Genomic DNA, 23,265 nt, shown 5'->3' with positions numbered 1-23,265 from the left:
TAGAGGGTAGAGCATGGATGAATTAGTAACATTTTACTTATGAAGGCGTGAATATTTTCATCTAAATCGTCTGTGTTTTTGTAGGTATTGGAGGGCAAGCCGATTTATGCTGACTGTTTTGGCAATCTTGTGCCTCTTACAAAGAGTGGACAGCATCATCTGTTCAGTTTCTATGCTTTCAAAGAAAATAGACTTGCACTGTTTGTTAAGGTATAGTAAATCAAGTTACTGTTGGTACTAGTAAGTATAAGGCACTTTTAATGTGTCAAGATATATTTAGACTTCATGCTTATCCATTTCATTCCTTTCCTACCCCGCAAAGTACCCCCAAACTTCTTAAAAGTTCTGAATCATGTTAGTGTATGATTGGAAGTCATTTGCCCTCCAGTATCTTGCTAGAGTTACCATTTGATATGTGTAGGCCCTGACAGTGAGCGTTAGCAGCCTATTTAACCACTGGATCCTCTGCTCACCCAACATCCATACATTTGTAGCAGAGGTCACTGGACACCTATCTAAGCAAGATCCTTGGCAGATGGTTTCCCTTTTATAACCCAGAGGTAAAATATTCAATTGTAACACGTTTACAGCCCTGACTGAAATTAACTAATTCTGTAGAGTCCAAGAATCACTCCTGGAACCTTTTAGTCTGTAAAACTTTGCCACTTATTGTGCAGTGATTTAACACATAACCTTATCATTTTTCAAATAACTAAACTTAGCTATTACGAAAATGAAACATAAAAATAATTGATTAACTTGACTGATATTACATGTGAAATCCATAGCAGCATAAGGATTTTGATTCTGGTTCACTGACTACTTGATATGCAGCAACCAGTTTTTAATTCCATGGGGCTGAGTTTTACCAGCCCTCTGGAGGTGGATGGGGTGGTAAAATGGCAGTAGAAGCCATCAGGGGGGAAACCCGACACATTTCCGCCACCACTGGATATTATCAGTGGCGTGACAGCAGCAGCTCGGTTGCCTGCCAACCAGAAGCTGGTGACCAATAGTAACGTCCATCCTGTTGCATGGGGAGACCACCAACTACATCAAGGCGGCCTCCCAGGGGCTTTCTGGGGTGAGGGGGGGGGGGGTATGTGGTCAGAGGTGGGGGGATCTTCCCAGAGGCTCCATGTCCCATGGATGGGTTCCCCGTGGCAATGGCCATCCCTGTAGCTCTGACATTGCTGCTGGAGGGTTCACTCCTCCAGGCACCAGGACCTGCCTGCCTCCCTGGCACCGGCACATTAAGAAATTTCTTACCATCCCTTTGAGGGCACCGCAACACAGACGTGCCCTCTTGTTCTGTTCGCAGCCTTAGTAGCGGCCACCTCTATCGGTAAGAGGCAGGCCACGGTCCTTAATTGGACATCGCTCCTAGTAGTCTAGTAATAATAATGGGCAAGGAAAGTACTAGTGGTTGCAAAGTATCTACCTAATTCCTGTTGGCGTAATAGGAAGCATAAGAAGTGATGATAAATCTCATCAATTCCTGGTATTATTTGGTAGAATGTTTATGGTGGTATTGTATCCATTCAAGTCCAAATGTTAATGGTTATTATCCCTGATTCTTTGAGCTGGTGAAAACTCCTTCTAATCTATATGAGCAAATCTTCTGTATAATTGCTCTTGGTGAATTGGGGAATGCACTATTTCACAATTTTTTAAAATTCTTTTTCATGGGATGTGGGCATCACTGGTAGGCCAGCATTTGTTGCCCATCCCTGATTGCCCTTGAACTGAGTGGCTTTATTAGGCCATTTCAGAGGTTGGCAACAGAGGTTAAGAGTCAACCACATTGCTGTGGGTCTGGAATCATATGTAGACCAGACCAGGTAAGGATTTCTTTCCCGAAAGGACATTTGTGAACCAGATGGAATTTTACGACAATTGATGATAAATCCATGGCACCATTAGAGAAATTAACTTTCAATTAGTTGAATTTAAATTCAAACAGCTGTCACGGTGGGATTTGAACCCATGTCCCCAGAGCATTAGCCTAGGCTTTTGGATTACTAGTCCAATGATAGTACCACTACACCACCATCTCCCCATAATGACAGGGTACTATCAGCAATGTGATGGGTAAATGTTACAGGCAGTAAGTGTGAAATATACAGGAAGTGCCTGCTATATGCAAGAGTTTTTGTATACAGACTAGGAACATAAATAAATATATCTCCCAATTTGATTTACGTGCTGTGGTTTTAACATACCCAACTTGACTTTAGAGCTTTCATACCTCAGATGGTCAGACGTGAAATCTGAACCTGCTGCCCTAATGAACTTGGAATGCATATCTTACCAATTAGGTCATTCCTATGTGTTATGTGTAAATATTTGCACTAAAACATAATTAATGATTTTTATACTAAACTTTGAATTTTAATTTGTTCACGTTGTAAGAAAGTGCTGGCTTATTATTGTCAATACTGAAGAGTATTAAATATATTATTATGGTTACAGCTGCATGCTGCTATTTTAACATGACACCGTGTTCATGAAAAAATGATTGACAAATCTTTTCCATTTGTTTGGGAAGAAAAAGTGCTGTGTGTCCTTTTTAGCATGATGAGTTGTGAACAAATGATGCATTGATGCATTTCAATGAGATTCACTTAAAAGGATGTGTGTTGGCTTGCCAAAGACATTTTGGTGCATTTCAACATTAGTTGCATGAACCAACTCAAATTCTGGACTGTCATGACAGGTACGAGATACAACTCAGGAACCTTGCGGACGATTATCCTTCATAAAAGAGCCAAAATCTACAAGAGGTCTTGTACAACATGCTATCTGCAACCTAAATATTATGCTACCCCTTTACAGCAAGGTAAAGAATGGCTGTTCCTGTTCTACATTTCACAAAAATGTCATAATCTAGATTATTGTCGACTGTTTGTCATGCATCAACGAGATGTGTTTGAAAAGTCTGGTTGAAAGCAAAAGATTCTACTTACAGCAGTGGAGAATTAGATGGGCTTCTGTTTATTTCATTTTGAATGTAGCCTAATCTCAATCACACCTGACTTGTTTGCTTCTAATAGTTTTCTTTCTTTTCTCAGAATGAGACTGTGGGTTGGATTTTCCCCCAGAGCAGATTGCGGGTGGCTGGTCAGCGGAATGTGCCAGCCGACAAATTGCTCATCCTGCTGAGAGACCTGGCCCATTTTGAGGACCAAGCCTGTTTTATATGGGCCAGCGGGGTATACTCAGAAACCTAGGCTCGATATCAAGCAGCATAGATGGCCTATGGGCCAGAAAATTATGGGCCCCTGGGAAGGTTTGTGGTGGGTCAGGGGCTGTCAATCTGCAGGGATGAGGCTCGAGCAAGAGCGACAACAGCCTGTGCTGGGTTTGTGGAGACTGGTGGGGCATTCCTGCTCTTCGGAGCCCCAACAATCCCCTTTTCTCTTTAGTTGCATTTCACTCCCTTTTGCAATAACCTGCTCAGCTTTTTAAATGTGTGCAGCAGGAAGGACAAGCTGATAGCATGATAACACAGGAAATTGAACTTCCCACTGATGGTGAAGATAATGATGGCATTTTAGTCTAAAGAGAAAAAAAGTATTGTTGGTCTGTGCAGGTGGTAATTACCCAAACAAGTGAAGCAGAAAATGACAACTAACTGCCTGGCTGAAATATAGATATAGAATGACTTGCTAAACATCAATCCCAACATCTTACAGCATCTAGCATAAATAAATAGGATCTTTGACAACATGTAGGTGGTGGCAGATTAAATGTGGCAATATTTAACCATCTTTTGTCAGACACCAAGCTATTTCTCCATGGTATTCATCTGAGGGCAGAAATGTGTCTTGATTATGTGCAAAATATTTAAAGGTGCCATCTCACATATAAAGGAATTACTAATGATTCTGTGGTATTCTGAAAGTCCAATTTAACCTTAATCAGTGATTCAAATTCTGTGTTTTTCCACAAACTATTGCTGAGGCTTTTTGCCAGCTCATTGGGAAGATCTGATTTTTGTTTTTGTTTTTCCATTATTCAGAACAAGCTAAGCTATTACTAAACAACTCATTAAAACTAAAACCCTTGCATGTTCTGTTGCACCATAGATTGACAACAAACATCAATGTAGGATGGATTCAATCCTTTTATCTTTTTTCTGTGAACTTTATACTGAAGCTTGCCTGGTTTTGTATTGCACAGGGTTTCTCTGGAATAATTTGTAATGCTGATGAGCTGTGACTCCTTGATGCTCTTTTTATTTCTGTTTTACCACATCCTTTTCTGATTATTCCATGCTTTGCCTGTTTTTTTTTCTGTTATCAACTTTGGATGGAAAGGAGTCAGATTCAGATCAGGAGCAAGAGGAAGAGGTAATTTTAACACTAGTAATCCATTCCTGCCTAACTATATCATCACTAATATTCCAACAAGGCCTGGAATTGATTCCAAAATGAAACCATGCTGTTTCCAAAAATTATGCAATGTTATCTCCAGGTAATTGTCATTAATTTCCAGCATCAGTTCTTTTGCAGTTGATGTAAGAAGTTTAAGTGAGAAAGAAATAATGTATTTAGTTTCCCATGGGGTTTGTAGCAGCACACTGTGCAAAATGAAGCTGTAAATATTTCACCCCACCACAGCACCTACTCAGTCTTATTTTTCTCAACAATTTATTCACCACTTTTCTCTCCTCTCCATCTGTCCTAAAATAATTGGCTTTCTGGTGGGGTGCAATTCTACAGGCATCAGTCACCCTTCAATATTTCAATCGAGTGGCCATTATTCAATTGTAATCCTTCATATGACTGTTTGCAAGCTATTCAGCCACATCACAGCAAACCCCAGTCCTGTCCTTGGCTGTCGCCCACACTTGATTTTGCAAAAGGGGTAACTGAATTAGCAACTAGGATCTGGAAGCCTTGCCAAATTTTTACTGCCTAGCCAAGGACACTGAGGCCAATAATGGTGCCCAAACTGCTGCTTTGGCTTAGAATCAGCTAACTGAGCACAGCCGTGGAAACCAACCCAGGGATTTTCCCAGTCTGTATAATTCAGCTAATCATTAGATTGACATGTTGAGAATCGGACTGGCCCACACATTCAATCTTAAAGAAACAAGTAAGTCCACTGCATATGCTATCACTGATGGGGACTTACTGCAACAGCTTACTGTTCTGTCGCATTCTTCACATACAAGGTGATAAACAAAGTCTGGACACTGACAGGAAGTGGGAAGGAGGGATTGAGGATCGAAAGCACTGTAGAAGGGAAGTGTCTTTAAGAGGCTTTTACAGGCAGAGTTAGGTGAAAAAGTGGAGTTATTGAAGGAGAGAGTTCGAGTGATCAGGATGCATACTGATGGTCAAAAATGAGCAAGGAAAGTTGAGTCTGAGGAAGGTGGAGGGAGTGGATGATGCAGTCAAAGATGTACAGCTGGTGAAAGCAGTGAGTCACTTAGAGGCAAGGGCATTGAGAGAATTTGAAAGCGAGCACGAGGCTCTTAAAGTCAATTCTCTTGGGCATAGAGAACCTTAGTAACTTGGCGTGGGCATGTGTGCTGTCAGCCTTGGTGCAGGGCTGAAAATGGACAGTGGCATTCTGCATACGTTTTTGTATTAGGAAGTGGGGATGCCAGCAAGGAGACCATCGGAGAAATCGAACCTTGCAGTAATAAAGGCATGGATATGATTTTGGCAGCTGAGGGGGAGAGGCAGAGATGGACGATATTTCAGCAGTGATGCTAATCAGGGGGCTAAATATCCATAGTTCTAGCATCCTGATGCTAGCCTGCTCATGATTTCTGGCATTGATCCTGCTGGATTGGGGGATATTATATATCTCAGGGAGGTGCTCACAGCACTAGTGATGAATTTCAGGCACCTACCTGCTTCAGAAGGCTGGCAAACATAGCAGACAGTGTATGTTCTGGAAGGGAGTGGTTTCTGCTTTAGGTAGATGCCAGAAGTGTCCTTTGGTCCCCTTTATACAGGGTTAAAAAGAGTTTCCCCATATCCCTGCCTCACCCCAAACCTCTTTTACAATCCTCTGCTCCTTATAAGATCTCAGTTAACCTCCGTGGAGGCTGGGACAAGGTCCCAACCAAATCTCCCACCCTTGCTCTACATTCACAACAGAATTATGGCAACATTACAGCAAAGGGATTGTCAATTATCAGGTCTCAGATCTGGGAAGGAAAGCTGAGCTCAGGTTTGAGCACAATTCTAAGCATGTTACTTGAAAAGGATTTGTTACTGCATTGCAGTACCCTTTGAATGATGATATGGGTTTCAGGTTAAATGGATTAAATGAATCACACACATCCAAAAGTTACAAAGCATCTTTTACTATAATGGTAAATGTAGAATGCTTAAATTGCTTCACCTTACTGGCACTCCAGTAATTGTAGTGCTGAACTTACTGCCCCAATCCTGATCCAACCTCAGCCATTTCTGACGCATTGTGGAAATAGTTGGCCAGAGTACCTACCTGTTTCAGGCGGGAGCCTATTTGTAATATGCAAATCAGAGTTCTATGCGATTTGTAAACTCCTGATGAAATTTTGAAATAATGACGGGTGGAGCATGCATCATACATGTTCAAGTCATTTTTAAAAATATTTTTTCATGGGATTTGGGCGTCACTGGAAAGGCCAGCATTTGTTGTCCATCCCTAAATGCACTTGACAACTGAGTGGTTTGCTAGGCCATTTCAGAGGGCAGTTAAAAGTCAACCACATTGCTGCAGGTCTGGAGTCACATGTAGGCCAGATCAGGTAAGGAGGGCAGATTTCCATCCCTAAAGGACATTAGTGAACCAGATGGGTTTTTATGACAATTGGTGATAGTTTCATGGCACCATGACTGAGACTAGCTTTCAATTCCAGATTTTTATTAATTAATTGAAGTTAAATTCCACCACCAGAGGTTTCGGTCTCTAGATTACTAGTTCAGTGACATTACCACTACGCCACCATCTCCCCCCTGCAAAGCAACCTAATCAAGGGTCTTTGATCAGACCGCTGAAGGTCCCTCAGAAAACATAGGAGAAGGCCAGTGTCACTGATTTTGTGGGATCAAGTGGAGCCTGGATGCTCCTGCTGGTCTCACAAAACTCTTCCCACCCACTGGTAGCCCAGCTGTGTCACTCCCAGTTTTTTGTCCTTCACTCCCATTTAACTCTAAACTTCGGGCTTGGTTCTACAGATCTCCTGCTTCCCCTCTTCCAAAGGAGAGCTTAGGACTCTCAGCTCACCGAAAGCCATGCCTCATGTGCATACTATCAAAATGGCTTGCACCTCTCACTGAATACATGGGGCACACAGTACAGTTGCCAACCCAACATGTGCCCAATAAAACTATACCACATTAACCCTTCTAGTGGGCTAAAAACATCTACATTTCTTGGAATGTCTTTTTTCTTCCTCAGGGCTGACTTTCTTCTTAAAGGGAATTGGCCTGAATCTTAATGTCAACAGTCCTCTTCAGTTGACCTCCCAGTGATGGCCAGAAGAGGGGCCAGTCAAGCCTGCTGCTATGCCTTCCCACTGTTCTCAAAACAAATTGGACTAACTTGACATAAAAGGGTTGGATTTCCACGAGAGTTTCCAATTTTCTTTGGTGGAATCTCCAGACAAACTGAACAGTTGGTCATTTATGGCATTTCTTCCAATCTTCTGCTGAATTTACAGCAGGAGATCTGGAAAATCCCCACAGAAATTCCAGTTGCATGAGTCTGGAAGGAGTCTCAGTTCAAAGTGGGATGCAAGTAACAATTTTCCAAAAACTAGTCTGTTTATTTACCCTACTTCACCCATTAAACCTCACATCTCCATTTTTCAACCCTGACTGTCGGTCCTCAACAGGCAACATTCCTCACTCCTAGTGGAGGTTGTCGAGGATGATGGTGATCAGGACCCTGTGTGGGATAAGGTGCAAGAATAAGCTATAGATTTCTAGATCATTTGGAACTTGTGTAGGGTGGAACTGGCGATACAGGCAAATACTGCATTGGAGTAATTGAGCCTTGGGGAAGTAGTAGCTGTGAGCCACTGGGTGAAGTGCACAAAGTAGCCCAGAAATGATTCCATGGACTACTTTAAGGTAAATAAGGAATAGGTAAGGGTTTCAGTGATAGAAGGGGTAGAACAGGAGAAAGCAAAAGCAAACATTGCATTCAGAATTCCCATGTACTTCAATATCCCATTGTCTTCTTAATCCCATTCATTATGCACAAAAGTAACTATAAAATAAGGCAATTTCTAGACATTGAGATACAAGATACCACAAAATGATACATTTCCCGGCCTTGTATTAACATTTGACTTTTGCATATTCTTTTCATGATAATTTGTGTACTGTCTCCGGCTGCTTGGACTTTTAAGCATGTTGTGAATAAGGTACATGTGTTTATATTCTGCTGTTGCTATTAGATTTTAAAGTTGTTGTTTTACATGTGCAGGTTAAGGTATAATATCTGCAGTTAAAAACATTCGGGTTCATAGAAAAAGAATAGTGATATGAGTGACTTTTTTGGGGGAGCCAATGATAGTAGCCATGAGTCACTAGATGATATGTGAAATTATTCCAAGGATGACTCCCCCTCAACATTTTTGGATCCTCCCTGTGGGGAAGCATTTGACCTCCATTCAATGCTTTCCCATAGCAGTGTGGCTGAAATAGAGAACTGAAAAGTATGGGGGATTGTGCGCATGAATTCATGTCCTCCACTGTTTCCAGTAAGTCATCCTAGCCACCCATTAAACTTTCTAACCAGCTCTAATTGATGCAGTATATCATGTACTTATTTTGTACCTTTATTGTTTTACAGGTGACTGGAATGCAAGATAAATGTAAGGATATTTTCTATCTAGAAAATAAAAGTATTAAAATCAGCATGAGAGAATGAAATCTTTAAAATAATTTAACAACCTGTTACTAATGCTTGTAGAGATAACAGTAATTCTATTTAACAACTATTTAATTGATTAAACACTAGTATTGTACTATTCTTATATAAAGCATTAATAACTAATCAGTGTATCATCTAAGCATCCACTTTCCTTTGACATCCCTTATAGTCCTGCTGTGCTTGTTGCGCTCATTATGAAATTCTTTCATTTTTTCATGTTTCTCTTGTTAACTTTCATGCTCTTGGATGAGCAGGGGACATGCCTGCTCCATGTCTCACTTGACATTTAGTTCCATTATATTTATGTAAGTGTTCCAACATCAGGATGGCAGCTGCTGTGGTGAAGTACAGTTTTGGTTTTCCATATTAAAAACTGAACACAAAAGTGCAACAACAATATCCAACACTATCTTTTGAAATATTATATCTTTGAGACATTGCTAGAGTTAGTTTTGTAACATTTCAGTTTACTTAAATATATTATTGGCATTTGAGAGGGTACAGGTTAACACACTTATGTGCTGTAGTACTTCTAATATTTCTTTAAAAAACTGTTTTCCCCATTTTGAGAGAAGGTTGTTCAGTTAAGTGATCATAGTTTTAATATAACAGTGCAACTATATGGAGAGCCACATCCAGCAAAGAGGTTCCACAATGTTCTGAGGCTGCCAAAGTCTGGAACCTGCCCCGGTCGCACAGTAGGATACATTTCACTAACAGCAGCAATGATGAAATAATCATCATGTGTAAGATCGCCCACAAGCAGTTGTTTAAACCTATAATTGTAGTTTCTGGTTGTAAAAACTCTCCACTGCCAGGGAAAAACTATCAACGTCAAAACCACAGAACATTAGCTGGAAAGCCTAGCTCACCTGTGGCTTGCAAAAATAGTCTCCTGTGCCTTCACCAGCTGTTAATATTTGCCACGTAGAAAGAAACTTTTGGTAGTGTAGGGAAAAGCCATTTTATGAGCTATCTGTACTGCTAAAGACAGTAGTACCATCTCACAACAACATACGTTAATGTAACACCTTTAAATGTAATAAAACATCCGAAGGCACTTCATAGGTGTGATTATCAAACAAAATCTGACACACAGTCAAATAAGGAGATATTAGGACAGGTAACCAAGAGCTTAGTCAAAGAAGTAAGTTTTAAGGAGGGGAGAAAGGTTTTAGGGAAGTATTTCCAGAGCTTAGGGCCCAGGCAGCTAAAGGCATGGCCATCAACGGTGGGACGATGAAAATCAGGGAGGGTTGGAGGACATCATAGATGTGGGGTGAGGCCATGGCGCGATTTGAAAACAGGGATGATAATTTTAAAAGCTCAGCTAGCATTTGAGGTAGACATGCCTTTGGCAGTAGCATTGTTGCAGAAGTATAAATTTAGTGTATAACTTTATAGTGTGTTGACAGTGCTCAGACTTAGTACCTGGACGCATTCTCATCTTTGGAAACAATAATCTGTTCTAAGTCAGCACTTTATGATGAGCCGCCAACGAGCCTCACTGAGTGGTATTATCTAACCCTTTAAAGCCCTTAGTAATGGGTTAACTTGCTTGGAAGCAAAATCATCCTGTTCGCAGTTGCTGCTTATAAAGCAGCTCCTATAATAAATAGTGCAGACACAACAGAAGATTGAATTTAAAAGAATTGTTTTTACAAAAATTTTGGCAATGACATGGTTTAAATAATATTGTAAATCTTGCAGTGGACTGAATTAGTTTTCTTATATATTTAATGTTACTACTAGTGGATCACATCAGAGTGCTGGCAGGAAGTTAGAGGAACTGCACCTTGTTCCAAAAGATTAAACAAAATAAAAGCATTGGGTATTTGTTTTAAGAAAAATATTGTAAATTAAAAACCTCAAAGCTTCCCCCACCCCCCTGCGCCAATTCCCTGCTGTTATCCTGTGGGTATTGGCACCTTGTACAGACAGCACTTTTATTGATTCACTATTTAATTTGGTGTGAAAGAGTTAACTTTCTGGGCGATTGACATTGCACCAAACGAATACATGGAATTATAATTAATATAGGTATAAGTTGCTGTCCCTGTTTCCCAAGAAGCAAAACACTGAAAATTTAACTAATTGATTACTTTGTGGAAAATAATCCTTCTTAAACTACAACTACAACTTGCATTTATATAGCACATTTGAAGTAACAAAATGTCATGGGGTGCTTCACAGAGCCAAAATCAGACAAAAATAAAAACAAAGCCAAAAAGGAGATATGTTAGAAGTTTGGACAAGAGGGTTGATTTTCAAAGGAGAAAGGGGAGGTGTAGAAGCTTAGGCAGTAAGGTAATTAGGATTAAGGAAGGAATTCCAGAGCACAGAGCCTAGAAGCCTTGCATGTCAATGGTGGACCAAAGGAAGCAGGAATACAGAAGAGGCCAGAGCTAAAGGAATGCGGTTCTGAGGGGAACCATTTATAATTTCAACTAGCATAGGGACCTGGAAGCAAAGTTGGGTGATCAGCAGTTTAGTCAGAATAAACTCAAGGGTGTAGGAAGTGGCGCCCAAAAACAACCTTTGAGGGGCATGAACAGAGATTGGAGAGAAGCTCCAGCAAGATGCAGCTTTTGAGCTACGGCAGGGGTGTAACCTGAGTCGAAGTTGGCTTGGTGGGGAAGAGGATGGAGCAGCAGTGGCAGGTGAACAGAGAAGTTTATGAGTTCCTCTTAATCGCTAAGGTGAGGAAGTGTCAGCTGTGGCTCAGTTGGTAGCACCCTCACTTTTGAAACACAAGGTTCCAGGTTCAAGTCCCATTCCAGGGATTGAGCACAAAAATCAAGGCTGACACTGCCATGCAATACTGAGGGAGTGCTGCACTGTCGGAGGTGCTGTCTTTCAGATGAGATGTTAAACTGAGGCTGCATTTGCCTGTTCAGGTGGATGTAAAAGGGCCCATTGCACTATTTTAAAGAGGTGCAGGGGAAAATTGTCCCTCCTGTCCAAGCCAATAGTTATCCCTCAATCAACATCACAAAAAGAGATTATCTGGTCATTATCGCATTGCTGTTTGTGGGAGTTTGTTGTGTGCGAATTAGCTGCTACATTTCCTTCATTATTATAGTGACTGCACTTCAAAAAAAAAAAAATGTGCTTCATCAGCTGTAAAGCACGTTGAAACATCTGGCGGTCATGAAAAGCACTAGAAAATGCAAGCCTTTCTTATATGTAAAAGGCAGAGGAGAAGCATTTAGGGAGATATTTCTTGGTGGAGTAAGGAAGCTGGGATTATGTTTTCCTTTGAGGATGATCCTGGAGTAGTGAGCAGTTTTGGCAGAGCATAGTGAACACCAGTGTCATCCTACAGACTTGGTGATGGGTGGCTAAACCAGTTGTATGTCAAATACACTATAGTGTGCATTTGGATTTGAGGGAGTGAATATGGGGACCACACCAGGGGAAACTATCAGGGTGTGAGAGAGTGGAGGCTTTACTGTGGGCAAGGGTATTAAAGGGGAGCAGAGGGAGTGGTTGAGTAGATCAATAGCTGCAGAAATATCGTGGATAACGGATGGCAAATGGGTAGGCAGTTAGGAGTTAGAGAGTGCAGATGCAAGTGACTTGGGATGGAGTTTATTCTGGTAGATGCAGAATGAGAAGGGGATGGAGAAGGATAGGAAGATATGGGTGTTGAGGGATACAGGGAAGTGGTCGGCGATCACCTAGTCTGTGAATACGGTAAGAGAGTTTATTGGAGGGAGAGGTTTAGGAAGGATAGAAGGGCAGAGAAATTGAAGGATAGGAGGACAAAGCAAATTGAGATGGAGATGGAAATGAAAATTAGGATTTGCCCAGTGCAGAAGCTGAGGGAGGAAAGGAGGAAGGATATCTCATTAAGAAAATCAAAATGGGTTTGGAGGCCGATAGAGAAGAAAGATTTTAAAGAAGAGGAAAAAGGGATTGAACATGATGAGGTGCTTGAAACAGAAAGCACCATAAGAGAAAGGGAGAGATTTAGGAGTGATTTGGTAATAAAGGCCATCCCGCCACAATGTTGGTACGGGTGTGTTAGATTGGGCAAAGTATAGCCAAGTAAAGGGGCTGTGAGCTGAGTTTCTGTAACTAACTAATGTAATTAACAGTGATGATTACCCTGGTTTGCAATTACAATGCATTCTCTATTTGATTAAACTAAATATACAAATTTTACAATGAATATAAAAGTCAAGCCACTGACTTTGATAATTGAAACTTGCACTTACTCATTTATTACCTCTTCATGACAATATAGAAGAGGTCTAGACTTGAAATGGAATGAAAAGCTATTCTCTTCCATAATTTACTTTATCTATTTGTTTGAGTACAACTCCCACTCAGTCAATTTTTGAGTTGAGTTCATGGCTGCTGCATTGAACAGTACAAAGGAATGTTGGGGGCCCAGATATTGACCAAGGTAACGATACAGCCGAACAAAGGCGAAAATGGAACAAGACAACCAAAGCAGGAGCTGGGGGTCACTTAACCTTAGTCAGTGAATCAGGAGAGTGAAGGATAGGGGTAAAATATCCAGCAGGTCATCCAAAGCAAAACCCCTAGGGGTAATCAGGAGGGAGTGTTGGCTCATGCCAGAGCTAATAGTTACAAGATACCCTGTCAAAAATGCATTTTAAAAATATATATCATGCAGTCATTTTGGAGAAACAGTGCCTAGAGACTGTAGTGGTTAACTGACAATCAGCTAAAAGTGGTTGCCTGAATAAGTGTTAATTACTGTAGCAGGAAGCTGACTTAGCAGTTTGTAACTTTGGTTGTGAGTCATAAGCTCTCTATAAAAGGAGACAGTGTTTGCTATGGCACAGAGTTATCTGGGAACAGAAGGCTTTGTGGACTGAGTGCTAAAGTCAGGAATTTGGTGTAAGTGGGAATTTGATGCAAAGGGGGAAGGAGGTGCTGCTTTTTATGTCACCTCCAGTCGCTGGTGATTGTTCTTCCTTTGTCTCCAAGCTAGGAGACTGTAACTCGCTGTTACTTTAACTAGCTAAATTAGTAACTAATTAACTAATCAAATAAATAAATAATGTTAGACAGACATGGCAGGGCTGGTGATGTGCCGTGTCTGCAACATGTGGGAATCTGTCAAGTGCATTGTGGTACCAAACAACCATAGCTGCAGTCAGTGTCTGCAGCTGGAGCAACTTTGACTCAGAGTTGTTGAGCTGGAGTCTGAGTTGCAGACATTGAGGAGCATCAGGGAGGGGGAGAGTTACATGGACACTGTTCCAGGAGACAGTTACAGTGAAGTAGACCTTTAGAGTTGGTCACAGGTCAGGGACAGGAGGGTGTGACTGTGAGGCAGGCAGATATGGGGATCCAGCATGTAGTGATGGAGGAGCCTCAGTCCTTGACTTTGACTAACAGATATGAAGTGCTTGCTATCTGTGCAGTTGAGAACAAGGACTGCAGGGTGAATGAGCAAACTGACCATGGCACTATAGTGCAGGAAGGCATTCAAGTGCGGGGAGTGAAAAGGAATGTGGAAGTGATAGGAGACAGTATAGTTAGGGGGTTAGATACTGTTCTCTGCAGCCGCGACAGGGAGCACCGAAGCTCCGGGTTAAGGACATCTCCTCGCGCTGGCGACAAACTTGGAGTGGGTGGGGGAGGATCCAGTTGTCATAGTCCACATAGGAACCAAAGACATAGATAGAACTAGGAATGATGTTCTGCTGATAAAGTTTGAGGAGTTAGGGTCCAAATTAAAACACAGAACCTCAAAGGTAATAATCTCTGGATTGTTACCTGAGACACGCGCCAATTGGCATAGGGTCAAGTAGATCATAGAATTAAACGCATGGCTCAGAGTGGTGTGGGAAGAAGGGGTTTTGATTCATGGGGCACTGGCACCAGCATTCGGGAAAGAGAGAGCTGTTCCGTTGGGATGCGCTGCACTTATATTGGGCTGTGATCAGTGTTCTGGTGAATCATATAGATAGGGCCGTGGCTAGAGCTTTAAACTAGCACAGGTAGTGGGGAGAGGGTTCAGGTGAACGTAGATTCAGAAATCCAATGAGAAAGGTCAAGGCAATAGGACAGTGTAGGAATGTGAGTAAAGACAAGCAGCATGTGACTGGAAGGGACAGAGGTTAACGGTAATAGTGCATCAGCAAGTAAGATCCATGCAAAGAATAGTAGTAAAAAAAAAAATTAAAGGCTCATTATCTGAATGTGTGAAGCATCTGTAATAAGGAAGATAAACTCGTGGCTCAAATAGAGATAAATGAATTTTGATCTAATCACGATTATAGAGACATGGTGACAAGGTGACCAAGATTGGGAAACAAATATTCCAGGGTATACAACATTTCGAAAAGTCAGATAGCATGGAAAAGGAGGAGGAGTAGCCCTGATAGTAAAGGATGACATAAGGACAATAGTGAGAAAGGATCTTGGCTCAGAAGATCAGGAAGCAGAATCAGTCTGGGTGGAGATTAGGAATAACAAGGGCCAGAAACACTTGTAAGAGTAGTTTATTGGTCTCATAACAGTAGTTACACTGTTGTACAGACCATTAAGCAAGAAATAACGGGAGCTTGTAACAAGGTAATAATGGTGGGGGATTTTAATCATCACATAAACTGGACCAATCAAATTGGCAAAGGTGGGCTGGAAGATGAGTTTGTAGAATGCTTTCATGACAGTTTCCTGGAACAATACATCGTGGAACCAACTAGGAATAAAGCTATTTTAGATCTAGTATTGTGCAATGAGGCAGGGTTAATTAGTAATCTCTTAGTAAAAGATCTGCTGGGAAAAAGGTGATCATAATACTTCTGTATTATGACTTCTGTATTAAGTTGGAAAGCAACATACTTCAGTCCCAAACGCAAATCTTAAAACTTAAACAAAGCCAATTATTTAGGTATGAGGAGAGAGCTGGCTAAGGTTGATTGGGTAAATAGACTAAAAGGTATGGCGGTAAATAAAGAGTGGGAAACATTTAAAAAAACAATTCAAAATGTTCATCAAAAGTACATTCCATTAAAAAAAACAAAAACTCGGCAAGATAGATCCATCCGTGACTTACTAAGGAAGTTAAGGATAATAGATTAAAAGAAAAGACTTGTAATGTTGCAAAGAACAGTAGTAAGCCTGAGGATTGGGAGTGTTTTAGAAAACAGCAAAGTGCGACCAGAAAATTGATGATAAGGGATAAAATCGAATGAGAGTAAACTAGCCAGGAATATAAAAACAGATCGTAAGAGTTTTTACGAGTATAAAAGGAGAGTAGCTAAAGTAAACGTTGGTCCCTTAGAGGTTGAGACAGGAGAAATTATCATGGGAAATTAAGAAATGGCAGAGACATTGAACAGATGTTTAGTTTATGTCTTCACAGTAGAAGACACAAATTACGTACCAGAAATAGAAGCGAGGGGTGCATAAGAGTGAGGAATTAAGGTAATTGATATCAGAAGGGAAAAAGTACTGGAGAAACTTAAGGGACTAAAATCCGACAAATCTCTAGGACCTTATGACCTACATCCTATCTTTTAAAAGAGGTAGCTGCAGAGATAGTGGATGTGTTGGTTATGATTTTCCAAAATTCCCTAGATGCTAGAACAGTCCCAGTGGAAAGAAAGTTAGCAAATATAACACCACTATTCAAGAAAGGAGAGAGAAAGAAAACAGGTAACTGACAGGCCAATTAGCCTGATATCAGTCATCGGGAAAGTGCTAGAATCTATTCTTAAGGAAGTCTAAGCAATGCACTTAGAAAATCATAGTATGATCAGACAAAGTTATCAGTGTTTTACAGAAGGAAAATTGTGTTCGATAAATTTATTAGAGTTTTTGAGGATGTATCTAGTAGGGTAGATAAAGGAGAACCAGTAGATGTAGTATACTTGGATTTCCAAAAGGCATTTCATAAGGTGCCACACAAAGGGTTAATACACAAAATTAGGGCTCATGGAGTTGGGGTTAATATATTACCATGGACGGAGGATTGGTTAACAGACAGGAAACAAGGAGTTGGGATAAATGGGGCATTTTCAAGTTGGCAGGCTGTAACAAGTGGAGTGCAGCAAGGATCAGTGCTGGGGCTGCAGTTATTTACTCAGTCATCTAATAGTTATGACTTAGATGAAGAGAGAGTAATGTATCTAAGTTTTCTGATGATACAAAGCTAGATGGGCATGTAAGCTGCATGGAGGATACAAAGAGGTTGCAAGGAGATATGGACAGGTTAAGCAAGTGGGCAACAAGATGGAAGATGGAGTATGATGTGGGGAACGGTGAGGTTATTCACTTTGGTTGCAAGAAAAGCGGAATATATTTTCAAAGGTGTAAAACTTGCAAATGTTGATGTTCAGAGGGACACAGAAAGTTAGCAAGCAGGTACAGCAAGCAGTTAGGAAGGAAAATGGCATTTTGGATTTTATTGCAAAGGAATTAGAGTACAAGAATAAAGAGGTCTTGCTACAATTGTACAGGGCTTTGGTGAGACCACACCTGGAATATTGTGTACAATTTGGTCTCCGTATTTAAGGAAGGATACACTTACATTGGAGGCGGTATAGTGAATGTTCATTGGATTGGTCCCTGGGATGAGAGGGTTGTCCTATGATGAGAAGCTGAGTAAATTGGGCCTATATTCTCTAGAACTTAGAAGAACGAAAGGTGAACTCATTGAAACATTCAAGGTTATGAAGAAGCTTGACAGGCTAGATACTGAGACGTTGTTTCCCCTTGCTGGGGAATCTAGAACAAGGGGACACAGTTTCAGGGTAGGGGGCTGATCATTTAGGACTGAGATGAGGAGAAATTTCTTCACTCAAAGGGTTGTGAAACTTTGGAATTCTCTACCACAGAGGTTAGTGGATGCTCCATCATTGAATATATTTAAGGCTGAGATAGACAGATTTTGGGCTCTCAGGAAATCGAGGGATATGGGGAGCAGTTGGGTAAGTGGAATTGAGGCCAAAGATCAGCCGTGATCATACTGAATGGCGGAACAGGCTTGTTTTTATGAGACCCAGCTGGAGCAGGTGGACAGAAGTCATATTTAATCTTAACTTTGAGGGGTAGTAGAAAGCTAAAAGATAGCAAAAGCCTAAAAAGGAGAAAAAAAACTAAAATGTAAACAACTGTAAAAGTAAACAACATTTAACGACTTTCATTAATAGCGAACAACATGGTAGATAAAGGGTGAGTAGTTTAACTGTTACCCACCTATTTCTCTGCTGCAAAATGTGGGCAACCAGCAGAGGAAACTCAGTTGGACACCTCTTCCACGAACAAGATGTGCTTGATTCAATTTTCAGGCAGGCATTAAATGGCTGCCTACCTCTTTTGCAAAAAATAGGCAACAGGCTATTTAAATGTGCAATTTATGGTCCAACATCTGTTTAGGATCCCGACGGCCACTTTCATGCAGGCTAGCCCCAGTTGTGCCAGGTATTGAGCCGGTACTTTAGCTCGTTCTCCTCCCCAGCCCAGGGAGGTTCCCACTTTCCCAACAGACCTAAATGGCCATGCAGAAGCCACATGATTTTTGGCCTTTCAAAACCAGTGAGCTCAGTGGAGCACCCATTTAGCCCTTTCCCCCACCAGTTACATTGAATTGAAGCCCGCGCCTGAAGTTGGTTTGTGTGTCCTGACCATTGCTTTGGGCAAATACTCTGAATGCACCACTGACTTTGCACCCATTTTGGGTTGAAGTTTTAAAAAAATTACCCCAAATGTGTAAAAAAAAGAAAATTTGAAAGGGAGTGGGGCCGATTTTCACTTTTGGTGATGGTGGAAAACTAGTGATAGTTGGTGGGGTTTATAAATGGCTGATCTGCTATTGGCTTTTTTCTGCCGCCACCAGAAGTTAAAATCCAGCCATCCCTGAAAATGTGCACAATGTAACCCAGTTGCAAGTGGCTTGTGACTAGGTGAAGACTGGTCCTCTTGAGAGAGGATCTCTTAAACATGTTCTTTTTTACGATGCCAGTCCAGCATATTAAAAGGAAAATGCTATTAAAAAGATGACAGGGTAGGTAGCAACAGATGTAGCAAAGGTATGGACCCAGATATCATTGATAACCTAATTAGGACTCTTGAATGGAGAAATGGCAAGTGCCAATCTAAACAATATATCAATGTAAATAGGCGTTTCTACAAACAAGAGGTTTTTTTAATTCATTCATTTGATGCGTGCATTTCTGGCAAAGCCAGCACTTATTGCCCATTCCAGTTGCTCTTGAGAAGGTGGTGGTGAGCCGTCTTCTTCGACCGCCATAGTCCATGTGGTGTAGATACAGCCATAGTGCTGTAAGGGAGGGAGTTTTATGATTTTGCTTCAGCAACAATGTAGGAGATACTGATTGTTTATTGTGGAGGTTCCTTTGTTGCACTGAATTGTATCAATAGTATAAGTATACAAACATCATTTTTCAAAAAATTCTTTTTTAGACGTATAGCATCACTTTTAGTGCATATCACAATTAATTTATACAAATTGAGGTTAGTTATGCAGCCAGAGGAGTGTGCTATATTGTGGGTGTTGGTGGGTATTTTTTGTATGGTGCAATACTGACACAAAGAAATACACTGCCCATAAAATAAAAAGCAGTGTAAGATCTTGGAACTATGTAGCTCAGTCATTTTGACCATAGAAGGATAAAGTTATCAGTTTATATTGAATTACAATTCAGTGAACTACTAAAGTGCCTTATTCCACAAAACATAATATACACAAAATAAGATTATTCACATATCATATTTTAACTTTTAAACTGATCAATTTTTCAAATTTTCTTTGCCTTAAAAGTGGAGACAATTTTATGCTGGATTTTTTTTCAAGTTTCAATCAAAATGCATTTCTCTGAAATGTCTGTCCTGCTTTTAAACATCTGGCATCAGTAACCACTGTACTTCACCACAATGTCACTTAACATTAAAAATATCTTTGTTATTCAATGCTTACATAAGGCTGCATGCCTGGTGCTGTAAGAACTTTAGTTTTGCATGGAAATAACTTGGCTTAAGCGTTCTGTGTGTTTGTGTGAGTGTTTCAAAATTTTCATTTTGCTAAATCCAGTATTTTTTTTTTCTGAATTCACCAACTTGTTACATTTTTGATCTCTATTAGTAGATCCTCTTTGGTTTGGCCATTCTTATTAATTTGGTTGATTATTTGCAAAACTGTTTGTTTTTTGTTTAGTTGTCAGAACAACTAGGATGTTCCAAGGAAAGGATCTTACTTCATTTAAATAGCTTTTTCTTTACTATGTGCAATAAGGTTTGAGATTCTTCTTGTTGAAATGCCGGTTTGCAGCTGGTTCAGATAATATGATATTCATTGTAGTTATTTTTTTAGTTCTAGTTCCTTAAAAAAAAAGCTTTTATTTTTAAAAAAATCTTTAGAAATAGAGGGCTACAAATGTTGTTCTGACAGTTTGCTAGTACTGGCTTTCTTTAAGAGGAAATCAGCTTTCTGTGGTTTCTGATCTTTTCCTTTAGACGTGAATCTATTACATCTAAACAATCTTGAGATGCCTATCTCTGTGTAAATCCACTGCTCCTATTTATTTCAGTTTGTTGATTTGTTGGTGTCCTGGTTAACTCAATTCGTTATTGCTTTCGTGTTGTACGTGGTGTGGATGTGTTCTGGTGAAAATAAAGCAAGTTATTTCCTGCCTGTTTCTTTCCAATTTTGAGTTGGCTTTGCTTTGCAATTGTACCCACCCTCAGACCTTGTGGATCCCTGCCTACCATCAAAAATCCATTTTTTATTTTGACCCACCACTTCAGACTCTGTATTGTGTCATCCCGTTTACATTTTCCAATCTCTGTTTTTTGAATCCCATTTTTTTTAAAATTTGAAACATTTCTGTCAAAAACGAAGATGAAGAGGAGGAGACCGAATCTGCTGAGATTTCTTCAGCCATAAAATCACATCTGGTCCATGATGTCCCCGTACTAGCAAGCCCAGACTTGCTTTCAGATGTTTCTGACATGAAACAAGATTTAATCAAGGTGACAAAAATTTTAAAAACTGACTCAACAGCAGGAAGTAAAGGAAGTCCTAGTGAGGTGAAAGAATTAGCAAAAGAAGCTGAAGAAGAACCAGGTGAGCCATTTGAAATTGTAGAGAAAGTGAAAGAAGACTTGGAAAAAGTGAGTGAGATTTTAAGAAGTGGAACATGCACAGGCGAAGAACCTATACATGAAGCCATCAGTGTTGCAAGAGATGAAGAAACGGAAGAAGACTGGGTTATTATCAGTGATGAAGAAATTGAAGAGGTCAAGCGAGAAATACCAGCAGAAGTCTGTGAACCTACATTTGTGGAGACCAGAATTGACAGAGGCACCATAGAAAAGATTGAGAAAGACATGAGTGGAATGCTGGATTATTTAGAAAATGATCTAAGTACATATTTAACACAAGAAGTAGTAATACCTTCAGCAGTTTGCCAAACAGATATTGTTCAAGAACGATGTGATGCAACTATTGTTGCCAAAGATGTTAAAAAAGGAACATATCAGATCATTTCAGAATCTTTATGTTCAGGCGGGGGAAAAGAACACGAACGATCGCACAAAGTATTAGACCAAACTAAATTAGTTCCTGGAAAGACCAAACCGGTGTTTCAGAGATTTAAGGAGGAAAATACTACAATGTGTTTGAAGGATCCTGAATTTCAAGGCCTAACCACCAATACTGGAACAGAGGTTAGAAAAGTGCAGCAGAATATTATCACTGAATCTGGATTTACTCAGGCAGTGAAGGAAGAAATGACAGTAGTGCCTCCAGCTGTTGCGGATGCTATTTCGCCCATCGTGGAAGAAACGCCCATTGGTTCAATAAAGGAGAAGGTAAAAGCTCTTCAGAAGCGTGTGGAAGCAGAGGAAGGACAACGGAAACAAACTAAGGCTCCAGTAAAGGAGGAGATTTCCACAACATCGACTAAGCGAGTAATAAACAAAGAGGCCCCTGTTTCTTCTACTATTACAGAAAGGCTTGAAGAAACAATGTCAGTGCGTGAACTGATGAAAGCATTCCAATCAGGACAAGATCCATCCAAGAAAATGTCTCGACTCTTCCAACACACAGCTAATACTTTGCAACCAGAAAAGCAAACTTTGAACGAATTGAAGAATCCTGAAGAATCTTCTCAAGTATGTGAAAGAAAAGAAAGTCAACCAGATTTACTCCCTCATACATTTGGTAAAAAAGCTAAAGCAAATGAGTTAGAACTTTCATCAAAAGAATTTCAGTCACAAGTGCTCACGCAGGATATGTCACACAGAGGCTACAATGGAAAAGTTGCAATTATTCCAATTTCACATGACAGAGCAGAAGTAAGAACAGAAGTTACAGAAAAGAAGAGGACACCATCAAGCAAAGATAAGCAGGCGATCACAATATCTGTTGAAAGAAATGGTGTGAGTTCTGCAACATTGGAGAACTATGAATCTGTTTTTGCCGAAGATCTTGAAAAGCAGACTGAAATGCACAGTAACAGAATAACTGTGACTACTGACTTACAGATCAGTCCGGACAGAAAAACATCCACGGATTTCACTGATGTCATTAAAGAGGAGTTGGAAGATAATGACAAATATCAACAATTTAGGAAAACTTCAGATACTCCAGAAGCAGAAATTTACCTTGAACAAGTAGTGACTAGTCCAATTCATCATGATCTGAACATTAGTTTCCCACAAGAATATGTGAAGGATGGATTTACACCAGACATAGCATTACAAAATGGTGCCCTTGATGACAGCTCAGAAAGCCTAAAGCATGAAGGTATTGCTGATTCTCCTAGTTTTAGCTTAGGTGATGGTACACCTCAGATTAGCTCAGAGGAAAGCTACAAACATGAAGGTCTTGCTGAGACTCCTGAAACAAGCCCTGAAAGTCTATCCCTTTCACCAAAGAAAACTGAACAGAAAACATTAGAGAAAGGCGATGTTAGAGATCTTGTCAAAGTAGACAGTAAGGACCAAAGTTTTCAGAAAAACACAACTTCTACAGAATCTATTGGTTATACCGCTCCCACAGAAAAGGAAGCTGATCCTGTTATGAAGTCTTCTGTCATGATTAGGGAGCATGCAGTAAATGACATTTCTTCACAAGAGACAATGCATACATGTGAAAATATTGTCTCAACTGAAGCAGTTTCTGAAGTAAAAGTAACCAAAGAATCTTTTGATGGTACTGATGCTGAACTAACTGCAGATTCTGGCTGCGTAGAGTATGATGAATTGCAATCAACAGAGGTGACTCAAGCCACTTCTCTTTTAGACGAAGTGGATGAGCAGACCACTAGCGAATCAGTCTCTGCCCTTAAAGCTGCAGATGATACTAGTGAAAAAGATGGTTTTCTACAGGAAGAAACAGAATCTCTGCCCATTCTAGATGTGTGT

General features: G+C 40.4%; 1 protein-coding gene across 10 annotated transcripts in view; it reads left to right on the top strand.

Moving 5' to 3' along the window:
- Positions 1-23,265, top strand: part of ank2b (ankyrin 2b, neuronal) — an 802,067-nt gene that overhangs the window by 703,042 nt on the left and 75,760 nt on the right. For 9 of the 10 annotated variants that reach the window (XM_068039631.1, XM_068039677.1, XM_068039625.1 and 6 more), the window contains 4 exons: positions 85-210; positions 2,717-2,839; positions 4,320-4,352; positions 8,809-8,830. In XM_068039631.1, the coding sequence (XP_067895732.1) occupies positions 85-210; positions 2,717-2,839; positions 4,320-4,352; positions 8,809-8,830 (304 nt within the window). The remainder of the gene's footprint in view (positions 1-84; positions 211-2,716; positions 2,840-4,319; positions 4,353-8,808; positions 8,831-23,265) is intronic. The other variant, XM_068039641.1, reaches the window with a different exon arrangement.

Source organism: Heterodontus francisci, chromosome 1 (assembly GCF_036365525.1).
Source record: "Heterodontus francisci isolate sHetFra1 chromosome 1, sHetFra1.hap1, whole genome shotgun sequence".
Classification (NCBI taxonomy): Eukaryota; Metazoa; Chordata; class Chondrichthyes; order Heterodontiformes; family Heterodontidae; genus Heterodontus; species Heterodontus francisci.
This window is presented reverse-complemented; position numbering and strand designations above follow the sequence as displayed.